We start from the raw sequence: 16327 nt of genomic DNA, 5'->3' as shown, positions 1-16327 counted from the left end.
CCACACCTGAAGGCTCCACCTTAGTTTTAACTGCCTCTGGGGATTTACGAGCCTCCCTCAGGCCAGTGCAGGCCTTCCCTTTCCTCCTGCTCCTTGTGGATCCTTTTTGTTGTAAATCCTTTCTGCCTCCTTCATTAAATCTTGTATAGTATATCCCTGAAGCCCCTCTAGCCGCTGCAATTTATTGCGGATGTCCGGCGCTGACTGTCCTATAAAGGACATGATTACATCTCCCTGCCGGTCCTCTGCCAGGGGGTCAAACGGGGTGTACATACGGTAGGCTTCCATTAATCTTTTTAGGAAGCCTGCCGGCGTTTCCTCAGCCCCCTGCACTACTGCACGTACCTTGGCCAAATTGGTGGGGCGCTTTCCAGCCCCTCTGAGACCCGCAAGGAGAACCTGGCGGTAAAGACGAAGTCGCTCCCTACCAGCAACGGTGGTGTAGTCCCAATCAGGACGGGTTAAGGGAAACGCCTCCTCGATTTCGTTTGGCAGTAGGGTCGGTCGGCCATCTGCTCCAGGGACGTTTTTCCGTGCCTCGAGGTAGACGCGCTGCTTTTCCTCAGTAGTGAGGAGGGTCTGCAGAAGCTGCTGACAATCATCCCAGGTGGGCTGATGAGTCAATAAAATTGACTCGATCAGCCCAGTCAGAGCCTAGGGGTCTTGAGAGAAAGAGGGGTTATGGGTTTTCCAATTGTAAAGATCGGAAGCAGAGAATGGCCAGTACTGCATCTGGCCAGCCACCGAGCGAAGAGGAAAAGCCTGCGAAGTCCAGACGCTTCCCGAGCCCCCTGCCTGCCCCCGACGGAGGCGCAGGCGGCTGGAGGGCGGGGAAGGCGCTGAGACTTCTTCCCCTGCCCTCGTGGAATCGCGCGCGTTCTCGAACGTCCTTCCAGTGATCTAGAGTGAGACTTAAAGGGGTGGTTATTTGTTGACCCTTGCGTGTAAGGATTTCAGCCCAAACAAAAAGAACAGCCAATGCACAGACATATACAGTAAGCAAGACAAAACACATGGCTAGGACAAATCGAACGCTATTGCGCTATTTTTGGGAGCGGCTGCCTGACCAGCCCTCCCCGGGAAGGAGGGAGACTTAGTCTCCGACCCACCTCCAGACCACCCCGAGTGCGTCTTCCGGGGGAACAGACCGAGGGTTTCCCCTCATAACCCGGAGCGTCCTCCGGGTAACGGGCCAGGGGTTGCTGGGCACGCCTGCCTCCCCCACTGGTCCCACAGAGTCAGGTCAGATACTGGCCAGTCAGAATACTCAAGACGAAGACAACAACAGACAGAAAACACTTAATTATACCTCCAACTGGTCCGCAGAGAATGGGTCTGAGGGCGACCTCGAGCCCCACGTTGGGCGCCAAATGTTGGACCTCTCAGTAGTAGAGATGCCCACTTGCTCGAGAGGACGCCCAAAAACCCAGACTCCAAACCAGCTGATGCAAAAAGCATGAGGTATTTATTGTACGTTTGCGCAAACGGGCCCCCCACCTCAGGCAGTGAGGAGAGCCCCGAGCGGCAGTTTTACACAGGTTATATAGGCAACGAATTAGCATATTCCTAACGCATGTATAGGATTGGTCAGTTCAGAGGGACCGTTAGCATATGGGAGAATGCTGGCGAAGAATGCTGGTGGAGAGTGCTGGTATAAAATGCAGAGGTGGCACGGGATTGGTTGGTTCGGAGGGACAATTAGCATACCGGAGAATGCTGAGGGAGAGTGCTAAGGTGTTACAGGATTGGCCGGTCGCAGTGACATCATAAGTGTGCACCTAGAGACCCTCCGAAGGGAGGGGCAGCTCTGCTCTGGGGCGCGCCCAGAGGTTTCCTGGAGGGGAGGGGCAGTTCTGCTCTGGGGCGCATCTAACCTCTTAAGAAGCCCCTGATATTTGCCCAGGCCTAGTTTCCTGTCCCTCTCCCCCATAAGGGTCCTTCACTGTGAGATCTTAGATCCACACGTGTTCTAGGAGAGACTCGTTTTTTCTCTACAATCCTTGGTGCTGGACACGCCCACTTACACACCTACCACCTGGGTCTCACTGGGGCGCCTTCTGGGTCTGGCTTAGCAAGGCCGAGGCCAGGGAGTCCCAGGCTGTGAGATGGGTCTGCAGCAGCAGCGTAACCCCGGGGGGCTTGTGGTCTCAGCTTTCTCTAGTGCAAAAAAGCACACATTGGGCGAGATGTCCAACCCTGGCTTCTGCTTGCCCCCAGCCCCTGCCTCGAAGCGCTGTCCTTGTCCTGGAGATCTGAAATGGCTCTCTGAGTCATTTGTTCATGCCTGGTGGCCCGTGCCCAGATCTATTTTCGGTTGAGATCCTGGTTAGGGGAAAAGGGATTACCTTCAGATATTGAGACCACGAGGAGAATGTGGGCATCACATTTTTGGAAGATGGGCAAACGAGTGGGAGTGTTTCCCAAGGGCCCTGGCTGAGAATGCGGGCTCAAAGCACAATCTGCGAACGTGCAGCTCCCGCGAGCTGACCTCCCCTTCCACACTGTGCCGTGAAGGGAGCCTCGGAATGTGTGACCTTCAGCAAGACTTCCTTAGGCTTCTCTCCAATAGGCCCCACGATGAAAAGGGCGCTCGGCCTTGCTCTAATTGATTGAGTACACGTGTAAAATGCTTTGAAATCAGTGAATGAAATACCCAGGCAGAAAGGCCTGGGCTTCTTGACTCCTGGTGAATTTGTAGAGGCTTTGGGGGTGCTAGGAGGCAGAAAGGGATTGCCTTTTCTTGGGTCATTGTCCCAGCTCCAGCCTGCAGGAATGTGGTGCATTTTTCATAGGGTGACTGATAAGATTACTTGTCTCCATTAGAAAAAGGGGATAGGTTAGGCCAATCTTGCCCATGTAGCTTCTTGTGCACCAAACATCTCCACTGTTTAGATTTAAAACAAGCAAGCATTCCAAGGAAGAGAGCAGTTGATAACCTCCCCCCAAAATGAAGTAATGAAGTTAGCTTTGCTTTATCTATAAGGAAGATGGGGTGAGGAGGCAGTTGGAACCTGGGCTTCTGAGTCAGGATTCTTGTCACAGCTGTGTGATCTTGGGCCACTCACTTGATGCCTCTGGGCCTCAATCTTCCACCCTATAAAATGGGAACAAAAGCAAACTCCTAGGCAATGGACAAAGCTCTTGGCATACCATAGGTGTTCCCATCTATCTCTAGCTCATTCAACCGACAACTCCCAGACCATTCATCCCGATATGGGAGAAATGTTTTCCTGTGGTCCATGACAAAGGAGAGAGCCACTGAAGAGTTAAAAAGAAAACAAACAAACAAGCGAACCACATGACCTAAAGCCACAATCTGAGAAATTGTCCCTCACACAGGTTCTCTTCCAGGTTTTATGTTGCTCCCCTGGGAACCCTGTCAAAGCAAATGTTAGTTAAAAATTGTTTACCAAAGGACAGGTAGTTAAACATCGTGTGCAGATGAGAGTATTGTGGCAAACCTCAAATAATTTTTCTCAAACTTTTATTTATAACAGAAGGCATTGAACAGAGAAGTGTTCACGTATCCCCCGAGGCGGTCACAGGGTTTTTCCTTCGAGTTCCTTCTGCAGATCCACTCTGCTTGCTGTTTCCAACAGTGTGCTCTGCGTTCTAATTAAGGAAATCAATGACATGTGCAGGTCTCTACCTATGAGTTATTTGTCAGTTGCCAAATAGATTGCTGGCTCAGTATTGCTGGAGCCCAGGTAGAAAACCAACCTATCACATATCCTTAATCAGAGTAAACACTCAGCCAACCAGCTTTATCAATTTTGTTTTTAACATAGAGTATCAACTGTGTATCCCCACCAGAAAACACAAATAAAAAGAGAACTAAACCTTGAAGAGGTCACATGTTTCCAAATGCAAATTGAGATCCAAGCATTTAACAATGAGGATCTTCTAATCCTTTCACAAAGGCACAAATTGCAAATCAGACTCCCCTGCCAGAGGAGCTTTGCCTAACAAAGTCTTTAATGCAAAGTCTCTTCTGTTCCTTCGGGCTTTGACACCACAGGAGTCCGGTAAAGTCAGGTGTGCTCCCTGGCTAGAAAGCTAATTGTGCTTAAAACACAATCGGGTTGTTCCCGCAGTGGTCTGGATATGCAATCCACAAGTCGTGGAAACCCCAGATGTGTCTTGGGTTAGACACCCAAGAAAGAGTAGGCTCCATTCTGTGGAAATCATTTATTCCAATAAGAGGCTTGTGATATTTTGTTGAATAAGGCCCCAAACCTTCACGTTGAACCTGACTAACGTGTTTTAACGTGACTTAACATGCACCTGATAAACAAGTTGGGTGTATCTAAAATAATAAGCAATCAAGAAAATTGTAGAGGGAAAAATGGTGCACACGGGTGCAGGGAATGTGGTCGAATCTCTCAAGGAACCAACCTAACATTTTCCAAGAGGTAGCAACCTATACTGTGGTGAGGGTGCCGATTTTCATTGAACTTACTCCGGGTGCTCCCTTGTGGTGCAGCTATGCTAGGGAAAAAAGTATCTGTAGTCATGCATATTTACATATCCTTATTCATCTCTGCTTCTCCCTCCCTTTGCACAATGGCTGATAAGGTAGGCCCTGGAGTAGATTGCATGTGTTGAATGGAATTACGTGGAAAGAGAAAGCAGGACAAAGCCAGGGGATATTGTAACTTTGAGGTACTAGCTCTTAGGCTCTCTCTAGAGGGCCCCCAGGGATGACAAGTGAATAGTACCCGCCTTAGCTGGCTGGTAGCAGAGCACTGTAGAAAAAGTACGGAGCACCATGTAATACTTGTCTAACACTGGATTTAGAACTTGGTTTTCAAAATCGGAATTTTTGCATGGTGTTTTTAATTTTTTTAAAATTGTATTTGAGAAGTATAGGGACAGAGACAGATAAAGCTTCTAGCTACTGGCCGGACCCCCTCAAATGTCTACAACAGCTGAGGCTGGGCCAGGATTACCCAGGGCTAGGGCCCGGGGTCAGGGCCTGAGAGCATTATTGAACCCCACGCACTCCCCTGTGGGATATGACCTTAACCACTAGGTTAAATGCCTGCTCCTGTGTGTTTTTAATCCTCTCTTCCCCTTGAAGCTTCCCCTGGGTGTCAGGATGGCGCCCTCAGCTGTTGGCCCATTCAGCCAGATTAAGGCATGGGTTTGGGCTTAGATCCCAACTGGATGCGAATCGAGCAAGTCCAGTCCCTCATTCTTCATCAGAGCCTCCGTGTCCTCGCGTGATGGCCTCAGAGAGCCTTTCCGGCCCGCACAGCCAGCCTGTGTCATTTGACAGCCTCAGTCTTTGCAGTGTGACCGGTTCCTCCGTGGGGCGGTAACTGTGCTTCAGAGGCGGGGGCCTTCAGCAGTTCCACGCGCTGGTTTCTAGAGGTACTGTACTGAAACGCCCAGAAGTCTGAAAACCGACAGCCAAGCGGCGTGGTCGCTCTCGGGCTGCACGGGGAGCAGAAGCAGGTGGATGAACTTCACAACCACCAACAGCTGACCCTTCCCCGGCAGACTCCATGGCCTAGATTGGAGAGTGCTTTCTTTCAGCTCTTAATGTTCAAGGGCTTTTTTTTTTTTTTTAAACCTTCATTGTCATATGTTCATAGTACACATACTGTTCCCCTTGAAGGAAACACAAAAAGGATCAAATATCCCCTCTCCCCGAATTCTGGCATCCTGGAAGACACACCCATCTGCCTCCCCCAGCACAGAACGGATTCCCCACATGAACAAAACTCTCCAGAATCAGTGCAGAGAGGTCACGTGGCAAGGAAGTGCCTTCTAAAAAGAGGCATCTGGCTTTTAGCTAAATACGCAATAAATGATTAGTTTTATTCAGTTGAGGCCGGTAGCTGTGGATATTCAAGGGCACACAAGGAGAGCTCCCCGGGACCTTCTGAAGTTCATCCATGATGGGAGTGCAGACCCACAAAGCCTTGGAACATAGAAGCATAAGTGTTTTACAAAAGATCTAAAGTGAGAACAGTGGAGGCTTTTTAAGAGCAGGGCTTTGAGGGCTCTGTAGGCACTTGGCAGGGGAATTGTGCGTCTCCAGAGAAGCACACCAAGGCTCAAAGGCTGGAGGGGGCCTGGTGAGTTGAGGAAGTGAGAGTATGCAGCAGGGCCAGTTACCATGGAATGACCGGAGAGGGTGCTGGGAAAGCATCTGGGGTGACTGTATCCACAAGACACTGGGGATCATGGGAAAGGAAGGAATGGGAGGGACTCAATAGGATCTGGCTGGCCACAGGTGAGGCCAGAAAGAAGAGCTTTCTCTTTCCCCTCGTAACTAAAAGTATAGATTGTGTGCTCATGGCTGAGTGACCTGTGCAAAACAGCTGTAGTGGAGCGAGCCTTTATCTAAGCTGTTATCCCACATCAGAGTACCTGGGTTCATTACCAGGCTCCACTCCGGGTCAAGTTTCATGCTAATGCAGGTGCTGAGGGGCAACAGTGATGACTCAGGTAATTGGGCTCCTATCTTGAACTTGGGATACCTGCACTGAGTTCCTAGCTTCTGGTTTCAGCCCCATCCAGGGAGCATTGAGATGCATTTCGGGGAGTGAAAAAGCTTTCGCTCTACCTGTCAAATAAATAAATAAAAAGTTAAAACACAAGAAAAGAAAACAACTGCAGGACACTCCGACTTCCCCATCGAGCTTCCTTGACAAAGGAAATGGCACATGGGTTGGATGACAGAAAGTCTGGGGCTCTTGACTCAGGTTTGCTGGAAGAAGCTGGATGTTAGCAAATCCTCTTGAATTAGGGTGTATCCATGTCGCCTGCATTCTTACCTGTGCAATAGAGTGAAGACAAAAGCGTTAGAAGTGCTTTGGGCATGTCAGCAAGAATGAGAAACAAAAACAAAATGCCATCCTCTGAAAGAAACCTTAGTTTCTTCATCTGTGTAATGGGAGAGAGAAATCCCACCCATAGCTCTCATGATGAGGATCATTTGAGGTGATGGAGGGTGTTAATACTATGGACATCACAGAGCTATACTGAAGTAAGGGAAATGGAATTAAAACACATTTTTCTATGATTTTTTTTTTTTTTTAATCCCTGGTCTACCAGTCAAAGGTGACCTAGATCAGACAAGAGGGATATTTGTCCCTACAGATAAAATGCTCCCAGTGGCCAGATCTACAAATCTGCTTTCTTGGCTTGCCCCAGTTTACTTATCCTCTGGGCTTCCAGCAGGTGAAACCAGGACCCCCTTCATTCCTGGGTGAAGTTATTGGCCACTTTAGCTCTCAAGTGGGTATGCAGCTGTAGCAGCTGAGTGCACTGGTTTTGCAGCATGGAGATCAGGGCAGTATTTAGCAATGTGTTGATCTAGTGACAGTTTGTACAAATATACGTAAGAACAGAATTCTATAACCTCACTAGACCTCTTGACCACGGGTACAGTGGACTGGCCACGTTTGATTGTCTTGAGTTGATTTAACTAGAGAATTGTCAAGCCACCCCACCAAGGTCTTTATTCTACCTACCATCTACCTATTTCTCCACAAAGCTACTTTTCATGCTTTTTGCTCTAGTTACCTGATAACACACAACCTAGACTTGAATGATCCCAACACTCCCAGACGTCACTGTAATTACCTTGTTGTATCACAGAAAACAACTTTGTTAAGATGAGCTGTTGAAGGGTTGCGCTAGTGTGAATTGACTGTTGGCTGTTGGTAAAGTGGGTTTCTATGCATTTCCTCCTTTTCCTTTAAGTGGAGAAGGACATTTGGGCGGACCAGTTGCAACATGCTGACTCATCCAGGGTGTCGAGAAGACCAAGCAAGTCAAAAAAGTGTTATATATCAAGGGCATCGCAGACAGCAATGGGGAAGATGGATTCCAGATGTTTGTGATTCCGGAGAAGCAGTCTCGCTGACGTTCCTTCTCCTCTCCAGCCCCAGCTAGGTTCTCTGGCCATGGCAGCCTTGACAGAGCCTCAGAGGTTTTCTGCTTATGCTGACGTCCCAGCAGTAGGTTTCCCCATTTTGGCCGTGCCCAGAGCGCTGAAGATCCAAGTATTTCAAAAGAATTTAAGAATATATTCATTTTTCAGAGATGGTGAGAAATTTACTTTCAGATTGCCTCTTGTGTGTAAGGGAAAGGCTTCCAAAAGGTGTTTATTTACAACTTTCATTGTAGTTTTACTTTAGAAAGACTTCATTTTTTTTAAGAGATTTTTATTTATTTATATTGAGAATTAGAGAAATCAGAGGTCTTCCATCCTCTGGTTCACTCCTGAAATGCCCACAATGGTCAGAGCTGGGCCAATTAGAAGCCAGAAGCCAGGAGCTTCTTTTGGGTCTCCCCTGCAGGTGTAGGGACCCAAGAATTTGGGCTACCATCTGCTGTTTTTCCAGGCCAAAGCAGAGAGCTGGATCAGAAGAGGAGCAGCTGGGACTCGAACCGGTGCCCATGTGGGATTTGTTGGCGCCACAAGTGGAGGCTTAGCCTACTACGCCACAGTGCTGACACCAAGAGAGATTTTTAAAGTATTTCCACACAGCATTCTGATTGGGACAGTTTGTTAGTTTTTCCCGGGTAGCACAGTCCATGAACTATTCCACAGCCTGAATTACGCAGACCCATCTTGGTGGCTTTATATGAAATATTACTGAATGACTCTGTGTGTGAACAATGAACGATAGTTTCATAAACAACCTTTAGGAGGCAGACATAGCTTCAGCTTAGCACTATAAATCCATGTCATTATACAAAAGCCTGTAGAAGGTGCTAAGAAAATACAAAGGAATAAAGCAAATACATAAAATGTAATGCATAATTAGCAATAAATAAAAGGATAAAGATAAATACATGACATAAAAGGGTTTTGTGGGACTGAGTGGTGTTTGTGTATGAGAGGGACAGGAAGGTGTAAGAATTTCTAGGCTACAAATCCATCAGTGCATGTGTGTTGTATTGAACGGGAGTTTCAGAAGCTAGAACATAGAACAGGTGGCTGACACAGGCTGCTAAATTTAGATACACCCATATATCAAAGTCGACCAGGTACCACCACTGCTTGTTTTAATACTTTCCGCATGGGCTTGCTTCCATAGCATACCAACTAACCGCCTCACCTGGACTTGCCTCCACCGAGGTAGAGTGTGTGTCGAAGTTTTTCATTTAGCTATGAAATGCCATTTCCTAACTCCAAAAATTGGAACACTAGAATTATTTCCCCGGACCATCCTATTTGAGACGGTGAAGACACCTGTTTTGGTTTTTACAAATCAAGACAGGATTGCAAAGATCCAGTACAGGTCCAAGTCCAAAGAACATTTTGCCAGGAAAGGCATTTTGGTGGTAAGGAATGGAAGGGAAACATGTTGCTGTGTAGGAAACACTATTGTCAATCCTTTGTATATACACAATCCTTTGTATATACACAAGTTAAAACCTAGGACGTATAAAATTAAATGTCATGAGGAAAATATAATAAGCAGGCATCTCAATTATTAGGTACTCTTTATTATAAGGTATATGTGGCTCTGTAACACCATAATGACAGTACACCTAGGAAGCCAGAACTGATAGGTACTAAAGCAAATAACTTAGTTATCTGTGTGTGTTGAATAGTGTTTTGTCCTGTTACATTCTGGGCAAATCTTCCTTATTCGTTAGCTAGCTATCTTTCCTAGGTTAGAAACAGCTAATGAACAGTGATATTTCCTTACAGCATCAGAAACATTTAAATGAATTTAAAATATCTTGATAGCTTATGCATGTTTCTTCTAATTTAGATAATAGGAACTTAGCCAAGAAGATGGCCACAATCATTCAATAGGCCTTTTCATATAACAAGTGTGTGCCTGAAGGTTGAGAGCTGTTCTAAGACCCACTGCAATGGATACAAAGACAAAATGTGCTGGGATGAGAGGTTTTAGTTTAAATAAATTTAATTTCTTTAAAAAAGACTATTTTTTACCTTCATTCTTAGAGTTTCTTCATAGTTATTATACTTGTTTCAGAATATGTGGAAACTGCAAAAAAGAAAATTTCAACTGAGAAAATCAGTATTAATGTTTGAGTTTCCTTCCAGTCTTTTTTCTTTTTTCCCCCCTCTCTCCTTCAACAGGCACACACATTTAGAGGACACAACTGGAACCATACTGTTTGTCGTCTTATTCCTGCTTTTTCCACTTAACATACCATAAGTATTTTTCCATGTCATTAAATACGTTTTGAGTATGTTCTTGGCCACATAAAATTCCATCCTATTGATGCACCTGTTTTCTTTTAAGCAAAGACACATGCCATGTTTTCCAGTCATGCTGGACTCTCGACAGCCAAAGAAAATACTTTTTGTTGATCCACCAACGAACCTCTTAGGAATTCCTATTTTTTATTCCGTTTATAAAATGCACCCGTGGTACAAACACACCTGTGGACTCTAGACATAATAGACAGTTAATAAGCACTCAAGAAAATGCCAGTCAGCTCCCGTCCCCTTGATGATGTGAAATATTAGTCACCCACATCATCATTACACAAAGTGTCAACAAGTGTTGCGAAGGCTTTTTCCATTTTGTGACAACCACAACTGAACCTCAAGGCCTTGGGCTTCCCCCTCAAAACACTTGTGACTATAATAGTGCAGTTTAAGACTTTAACTCCAGACATATAAATGCTACCAACTTAAAAAAAATTACACATTTCAGACTTAGTTAGTTTGGTTAGTTTGAGTAATTTTTAATGAACTGTGTCTTAGGGGGACCGATGAGGTTTAAAACCCACCTTCCAGTTCTGACTTCCTTACCTACACCAATAGAAACAAAGTATCTGCAACACACACACTCACTCACACATAGGAAAAACCTTCTAATCCTCAGGAGGGCACTGTGGAACTGTGCTCCCAGGCTGCCTGCCCTAGGAAGCAGCTTCTTTTGTTACTCCAGTTCTCTAGTGCAAGGCCAGGCCTCCGCTGGGAGGACTTTTCTATTTTCACTTGCTTTTAATTGAAGACACCCCATAAACGTCTTCTAGAATGCGAAACTGGAATGTCTGTCCGGCTGACTACTTTTATATTAATTAAACTCAGCAAAGTGAAGGGTAATTGACTTCCTTCCACCGGGAAAACCACTCAGGTAAGGAAACTGCTTTTGTGTAGCTTTATGTCCGTTTGTCAGAAGGCTAGACCGACTGGTTAACTTTATAATTTCCAATACTCAGAGCTTTCGCCCGACGGCACCTACATACATTTGCTGTGACTAAGCAGCTTACACAAGTCTTTGAACCTCTGCTGAGGGAAGCTGGCTTTTAAAGTGTACTGCTCTCATGCCCCACCTTCCCAGATGTTCCAGCTGAAACCTGTTACATGCTTTTCCAGGACAAAAACGAGGATACCATTGTTCAGATAAAATATTATAGGTTTATTTAAAACTTAATTCTCACCTTGAGTATGCAAAATACAAACTCCACAAAATGTTCATTTTACTTTGTAGTTTACAAATATACAAAATAGAAGTTTGCTTAAATTTATATTACATATTTATTAAGGCAAGGAACTATATAGAAAAACACATTTGTTCTGCTTAAGGCATCCTTGGGAATAAAACCATTGTACAAATTATTGCACATCTGAAACCACAGTGCATAACAGACTGTCTGCATCAAAATGTTAAAGTTAAACCAGGTCTATTTACCTGACTTAGGTCATACATGTAGATCGGAAGACAAAAATAGATTTTCCTTGTCAAAAGTATGCAGCAGTTCGAGAACTTTGGCTTCCTCGTTTGGTACCTTTACAACCAACACTCACCAAGCACCATCGTTTAGGCTATGAACACACGTTTTCTGTACCTGAATTTCTTCCCTCTTCTAACATGGTAATAATGGCTTTTAGAAGGCAAATAGAATACAAGGTGATCTTTATACTTATATTGCATCAAAACACAATTCAAGGGAATTCTGGTCTTCCCTCCCCACCCCCCCAACTCATGGATCTAATCGATACCCTGATATCCACAACTTCCAGTCACCCCCCTGGGTGTTCCTTGTTAAGTCCAGGAATATTCAAGTTGGATTTGGAATTGGAATGGTAGAAGATCCAGTCACAGACCCGAAATGTCCTTTGATTTTTGTCTTCTGGATTCCTCTTTCCTCCTGATTATCCGCTCACAAGCTGACTCGCGGGGAACTTGACCATGACTGTAGTGCTTTCCGGCTGCGCTCCCCTCTCCTCGGGAAGACAGTGTGAAAGGCGAAAAATACTGAACTCGCTTCTGGCAGTGTGGGTCCTGTCCACCGTGTGGGGTTTAAAAGTGCCTCTTCATGTGTAAGGCGAGGTGGTCCGACCTGGAGAAGGCCCGGTCGCACTTCTGGCACTGGAACGGGCGGTGCCCGGTGTGTTTGCGGTAGTGCCTGGTCAGTTCGTCGGAGCGGGCAAACTTCCACCCACAGCCGTCCCAGTCACAGTGGTAGGGCTTCTCACCTGGAGAGGGAAAGAAGAGAATGCCACTGGGGCCACTGCTTTAACCCAGGCCCTTTTCAAAACCAGAGGCCCGATAGGAAGCCATCTCCCCACCCGCCCCCCACGCCAAAAAGCATCAAGGAACCTTGCTAAGCCACTGAGGGGCCGTGTCAAATTTCTGGTCATAAGCAGCGATAATACACCGCGTCTTACGTATTTGCTCTTGTTCTCACAGGAAGAGTAAGCAGTGAAACACACCCACACCTCAAACTGTGCCTCCAATAGCTAATGCTTTCATTTCTTTTTTTTTTTTTTTTTTTGAGCCAAGATATCAGCGGTGGAAATGAAATTTGGAAAATGATTGGTGATGTCTCCTCCTGACCAAACCCAATGGTGCAAGATCTTATCTGAAAAGCCACAGGTGGCTTTGTTTTTTCCCCCTGTCCTTTTCATAAAAGCTGAAAGACCTTATGTATGGACTTGGAGATTAAGGAACCATCTTAAAGCAGAAGCTTCCAGCAATGACAAACATTACTGAGGTCTTGGAATTTAATCGTGACCAAGAGTAGAACTAAACAGCATAAAGGGGAGGGTGAATCCCCAAAGGCAACATGCAGTGCAAACAGTCTGAGATTTAAAACCGATTTAAAAGAAGCCACCGCGCTTTCGCAAAGTATATTTCTTGATTACAAGGGCAAGGCTTTGCAGGAGCTAACACCGGCCCACATATACCGCCTTTAGACTCTCCCAGCCTTTTAAAAGCCTAACAAGCACATTCAAGCACAGATACCACCCCTCTAGCACAAGGCTCCTGGACAAAAAAGTAGGCGCCAGTCTGCTGTGCTCTGGACCTCGGGGAAAGGAGGCAGCCTGGGCCGGCGGCCCGAGGGGCGGGGGGAGGCTAATAAAAGTGTCGGTGGTTGGCCTTCGGAGCCAGTCAGGACGTCAGGACGAGGCCTTTCCGCGGCTTCCGCCCCCCTACCTGTGTGGGTCCGCAGGTGCGCCTTGAGATGAGAACTCTTTGTGTAGGTTTTGCCGCAGCCCGCGTAATCGCAAGTGTGGGTGGCTGTCCTTTTCCGCGGCCACGACCTCCTGCCTCTCTTTGGCTTGGGCTCCTCCGGCAAGCAGGAACCAGGTGGCATGAGCTCTGGGAAGGTGAAGAAGGCGGGGTCAGCACCGTCCCGTGCGCCCCGGAGGGCCGGCACACGCGCCCGCGCGCGCGGCTCCCCAGCCCCGACACTGACCTTGGTAATGGAGCGGCGGCACCTGCGGCTGCATCTGCTCCGGCAGGAAGGGCGGGTAGTTGGGCCCGGGGTGGGGATGGAAGCCCGGAGGGAGCGACAGGGCAGGGTGACAGTCCCTGCTGCTCAGCAGTTCCTCGGGACCCAGGGTCGGGGTAGTCCTGCTGGGGAGCTGCCGCCCCAGGGGGAAGTCGTGTGCGGTCGGCCGGTGGCCGTTGCTGAGAGGGGGTCCGGCGCCCAAGTGCGCCTCCAGGGGCCGACCGACGGTGCACGAAGAGACGGCCTCCTGCTTGATCTTGGGGCACAGGCGCGGCGGCCCGCCGCTGAAGGGCGCCACCACCACCGGGTGGCTGCCGTCGGGGCTGCCTTTGCTAACACTGATGACCGACGGGCTGCCGTACTCGCTGCCGGGCGCGCTCAGCGACGCCTTCAACACGAACTTGCCCATCAGCCCGCCACCTGGCGGCTGCGGCTGCTGCGGCGGGATGTACACCGGGTCCAATTCGGGCCGCAGGAGCTCGGCCACGAAGCCGCCGGACGGGTTCACGTCGTTGATGTCCGCCAGGTTGAAGGGAGCCGTGGGAGGGGGCGCAGACTCCCGGCCATAGAGCAGGCCGCCGCCCGCGCCGCCCGGCGCCACGCCCGGGTCGCCGCCGGCGCGGATCGGGTAGCTGAAGCTGCAGGTGGAGGGCGCGCTGGCAGGGCCGCTGGTCGACGGGGAGGACGAGGAAGAGGCAGACGCCGACGAAGACACGGTGGCGGCCACCGACTCCTGATGGGACAGCGAGTTGGACAGAATAAAATCTAGGTCCAGGAGGTCGTTGAACTCCTCGGTCTCCCTCCGGGGCAGGAGTGCCGGGTTGCTACCGCCGCAAGCCGCGCCGGCTCCGCCGCTCTCCAGGTCTGTGGCCACAGTCGCCGCCGCCAGGTCGTAGGGGCGGCCGGGAAGCACCGGGGGGAGTCGCTTCATGTGGGAGAGCTCCTCCCGCCAGCGCTGTGGGGACGGGGAGGGGAAGGAGAGCTCGTCAGTGGCGGTCCCCTCTTGTCACCCGCGGTCCTGACGCTCTGGTGCACCAAGCGCACCAGCGCCGCCCAGGCCCCGGGACTGGTAGGCATAGGGCTCCCCGGAGACTCCAGGTGCCAGCGCTGCAACCCCAGCCCACACCTGGGTCGGGGAACAGGGTATGCGTCTGTCCGATCGAGCAAGAGCGAGCGAGCACCTGGTCCCGGGGACTCTCCCGCCACCCCCAGAACTGGGACACCGAGGCTCTCCCTATGCGCCTTCGCCACCGGGCCGCCCACGCGCTGAGCTCCTTCGGGCTCGCTCGGCCGGCGTCTAGGGACTCAGCCACCTCGCGCGCGCGCCCACCCTACCGCCTGCGCGCCCTGGGACATGTGAGGGCCCGCCGTGCGCCCCTGGCGGCTCCGCGGTGCCGGGACCACACGCACAGACACCCCCGGTCAAGGGCGCAGAAGCCATCCCGGCACCGCAGCGCAGTCGGTGCGTGGTGGCCACTCCTTCCCCTCGCCCGGTGGCTCTAGGTGACCCCAGGGCTCCGCCCGCCCCCAGCCCGGGCGCTGCGGTCGGCTCGCGGCGGCACTCACGTTATTCGGGGCACCTGCCGGACGCAGTGTCTTCTCCCTTCCCGCTGGGCCAGACGCGAACGTGGAGAAGGACGGGAGCAGCGCGTCGCTGACAGCCATGTCAGACTCGCCAGGTGGCTGCCTGCGGGCCGGGCGGGGCGCCCACGGAGGCAGGAGTCAGGGGCCACTCGCGGCCGGCGGCCCACCGCGCCTCACCCCTCCCTGCCCCCAGCGTCCCGCGCCTCTTACCTCATTAATGTGGGGGCCCAGACGGTCCTCGGGAGCTCGAAGCAGCGAGGGTACCCGAACCCCAAAGCCAGCGAAGGGTGGGGGTAAACCTTAGAAACGAAGCTAAAACCAAAAACCCCGAATTGCCCGAGATGCTTCTTCTTCCGATTAAATATAAATTGAAGATGTTTCTTTAAAAAAAACAAAAAGTTCCTTTGTATACAAAAGTTCTTAGAAAAGTTGTAAACTCTTATAAAAATAGACCATCAGCAAGGCGAGTACGTAGGTCCGGTGGCCAGGCTGCCCTCTCGTCGACTCAGCAGCGTCCCCCGCCGCTGTCGCTGCGGCTGTCGCCGTGGGCGCAGGGGCTGTGGCCGGGGCGGTGGGCGGGCGGCGCCGCCAGGTGAGAATGGCCGCGGTGGCGCGGAGCTGCGGGCTGGGCGGCGGCGCAGGGCGCGGAGTCCTGGGGGCTGCGCGGGGCGCGCGCGGCCATGGGCGCGGGCCGCGGGCGGGTGGGTGGGTGGGGGGCCGGAGGGGCGGGGAGGGGCGACTCGGCGGCTCCCGGTGCCGCCGCCGCCCGCCACCGCCTCTGCTCCCCGCGCGCCCGCAGCCGCGCTCGCTCTCTCGGGCCGGGGAACTGCCGGCGGCCGCCGCGCGCGTCTTACTTATAACTCCTCGGCTACCACCTTCCCCCGCCTCCTCCCCGCCGCGCGCCAGGCTCCGTCGTCAGGCCCCGCCCCTCCCTTTCTTCTCCCCGCCCCCCGCGCGTTGCCATGGCAGCTAAATAAACAAACTCGGCGCACGTGGGGGCGGGGGCGAGGGAGGGGCGCGGGCGGGGCCGGGCCGGGCCGTGACGCCAGCC

At 50.5% G+C, this 16327-nt stretch overlaps 1 protein-coding gene across 1 annotated transcript; it reads right to left on the bottom strand.

Moving 5' to 3' along the window:
- Positions 1-11814: 11814 nt before the first annotated feature.
- On the bottom strand, positions 11815-15863 carry KLF4 (KLF transcription factor 4). The gene is made up of 5 exons (XM_062207802.1): positions 15487-15863; positions 15259-15379; positions 13657-14647; positions 13395-13559; positions 11815-12433 (listed from the first exon to the last, which is right to left on the bottom strand). Exons 1-5 carry the CDS (start codon positions 15489-15491, stop codon positions 12258-12260), a joined length of 1458 nt encoding a protein of 485 aa, XP_062063786.1. The 5' UTR covers positions 15492-15863; the 3' UTR covers positions 11815-12257.
- Positions 15864-16327: the final 464 nt, after the last annotated feature.

Source organism: Lepus europaeus, chromosome 12, assembly GCF_033115175.1.
Source record: "Lepus europaeus isolate LE1 chromosome 12, mLepTim1.pri, whole genome shotgun sequence".
In the NCBI taxonomy this organism is placed as follows: Eukaryota; Metazoa; Chordata; class Mammalia; order Lagomorpha; family Leporidae; genus Lepus; species Lepus europaeus.
The sequence above is the reverse complement of the archived record's forward strand: the minus strand, read 5'-3'. Positions and strand labels throughout refer to the sequence as shown.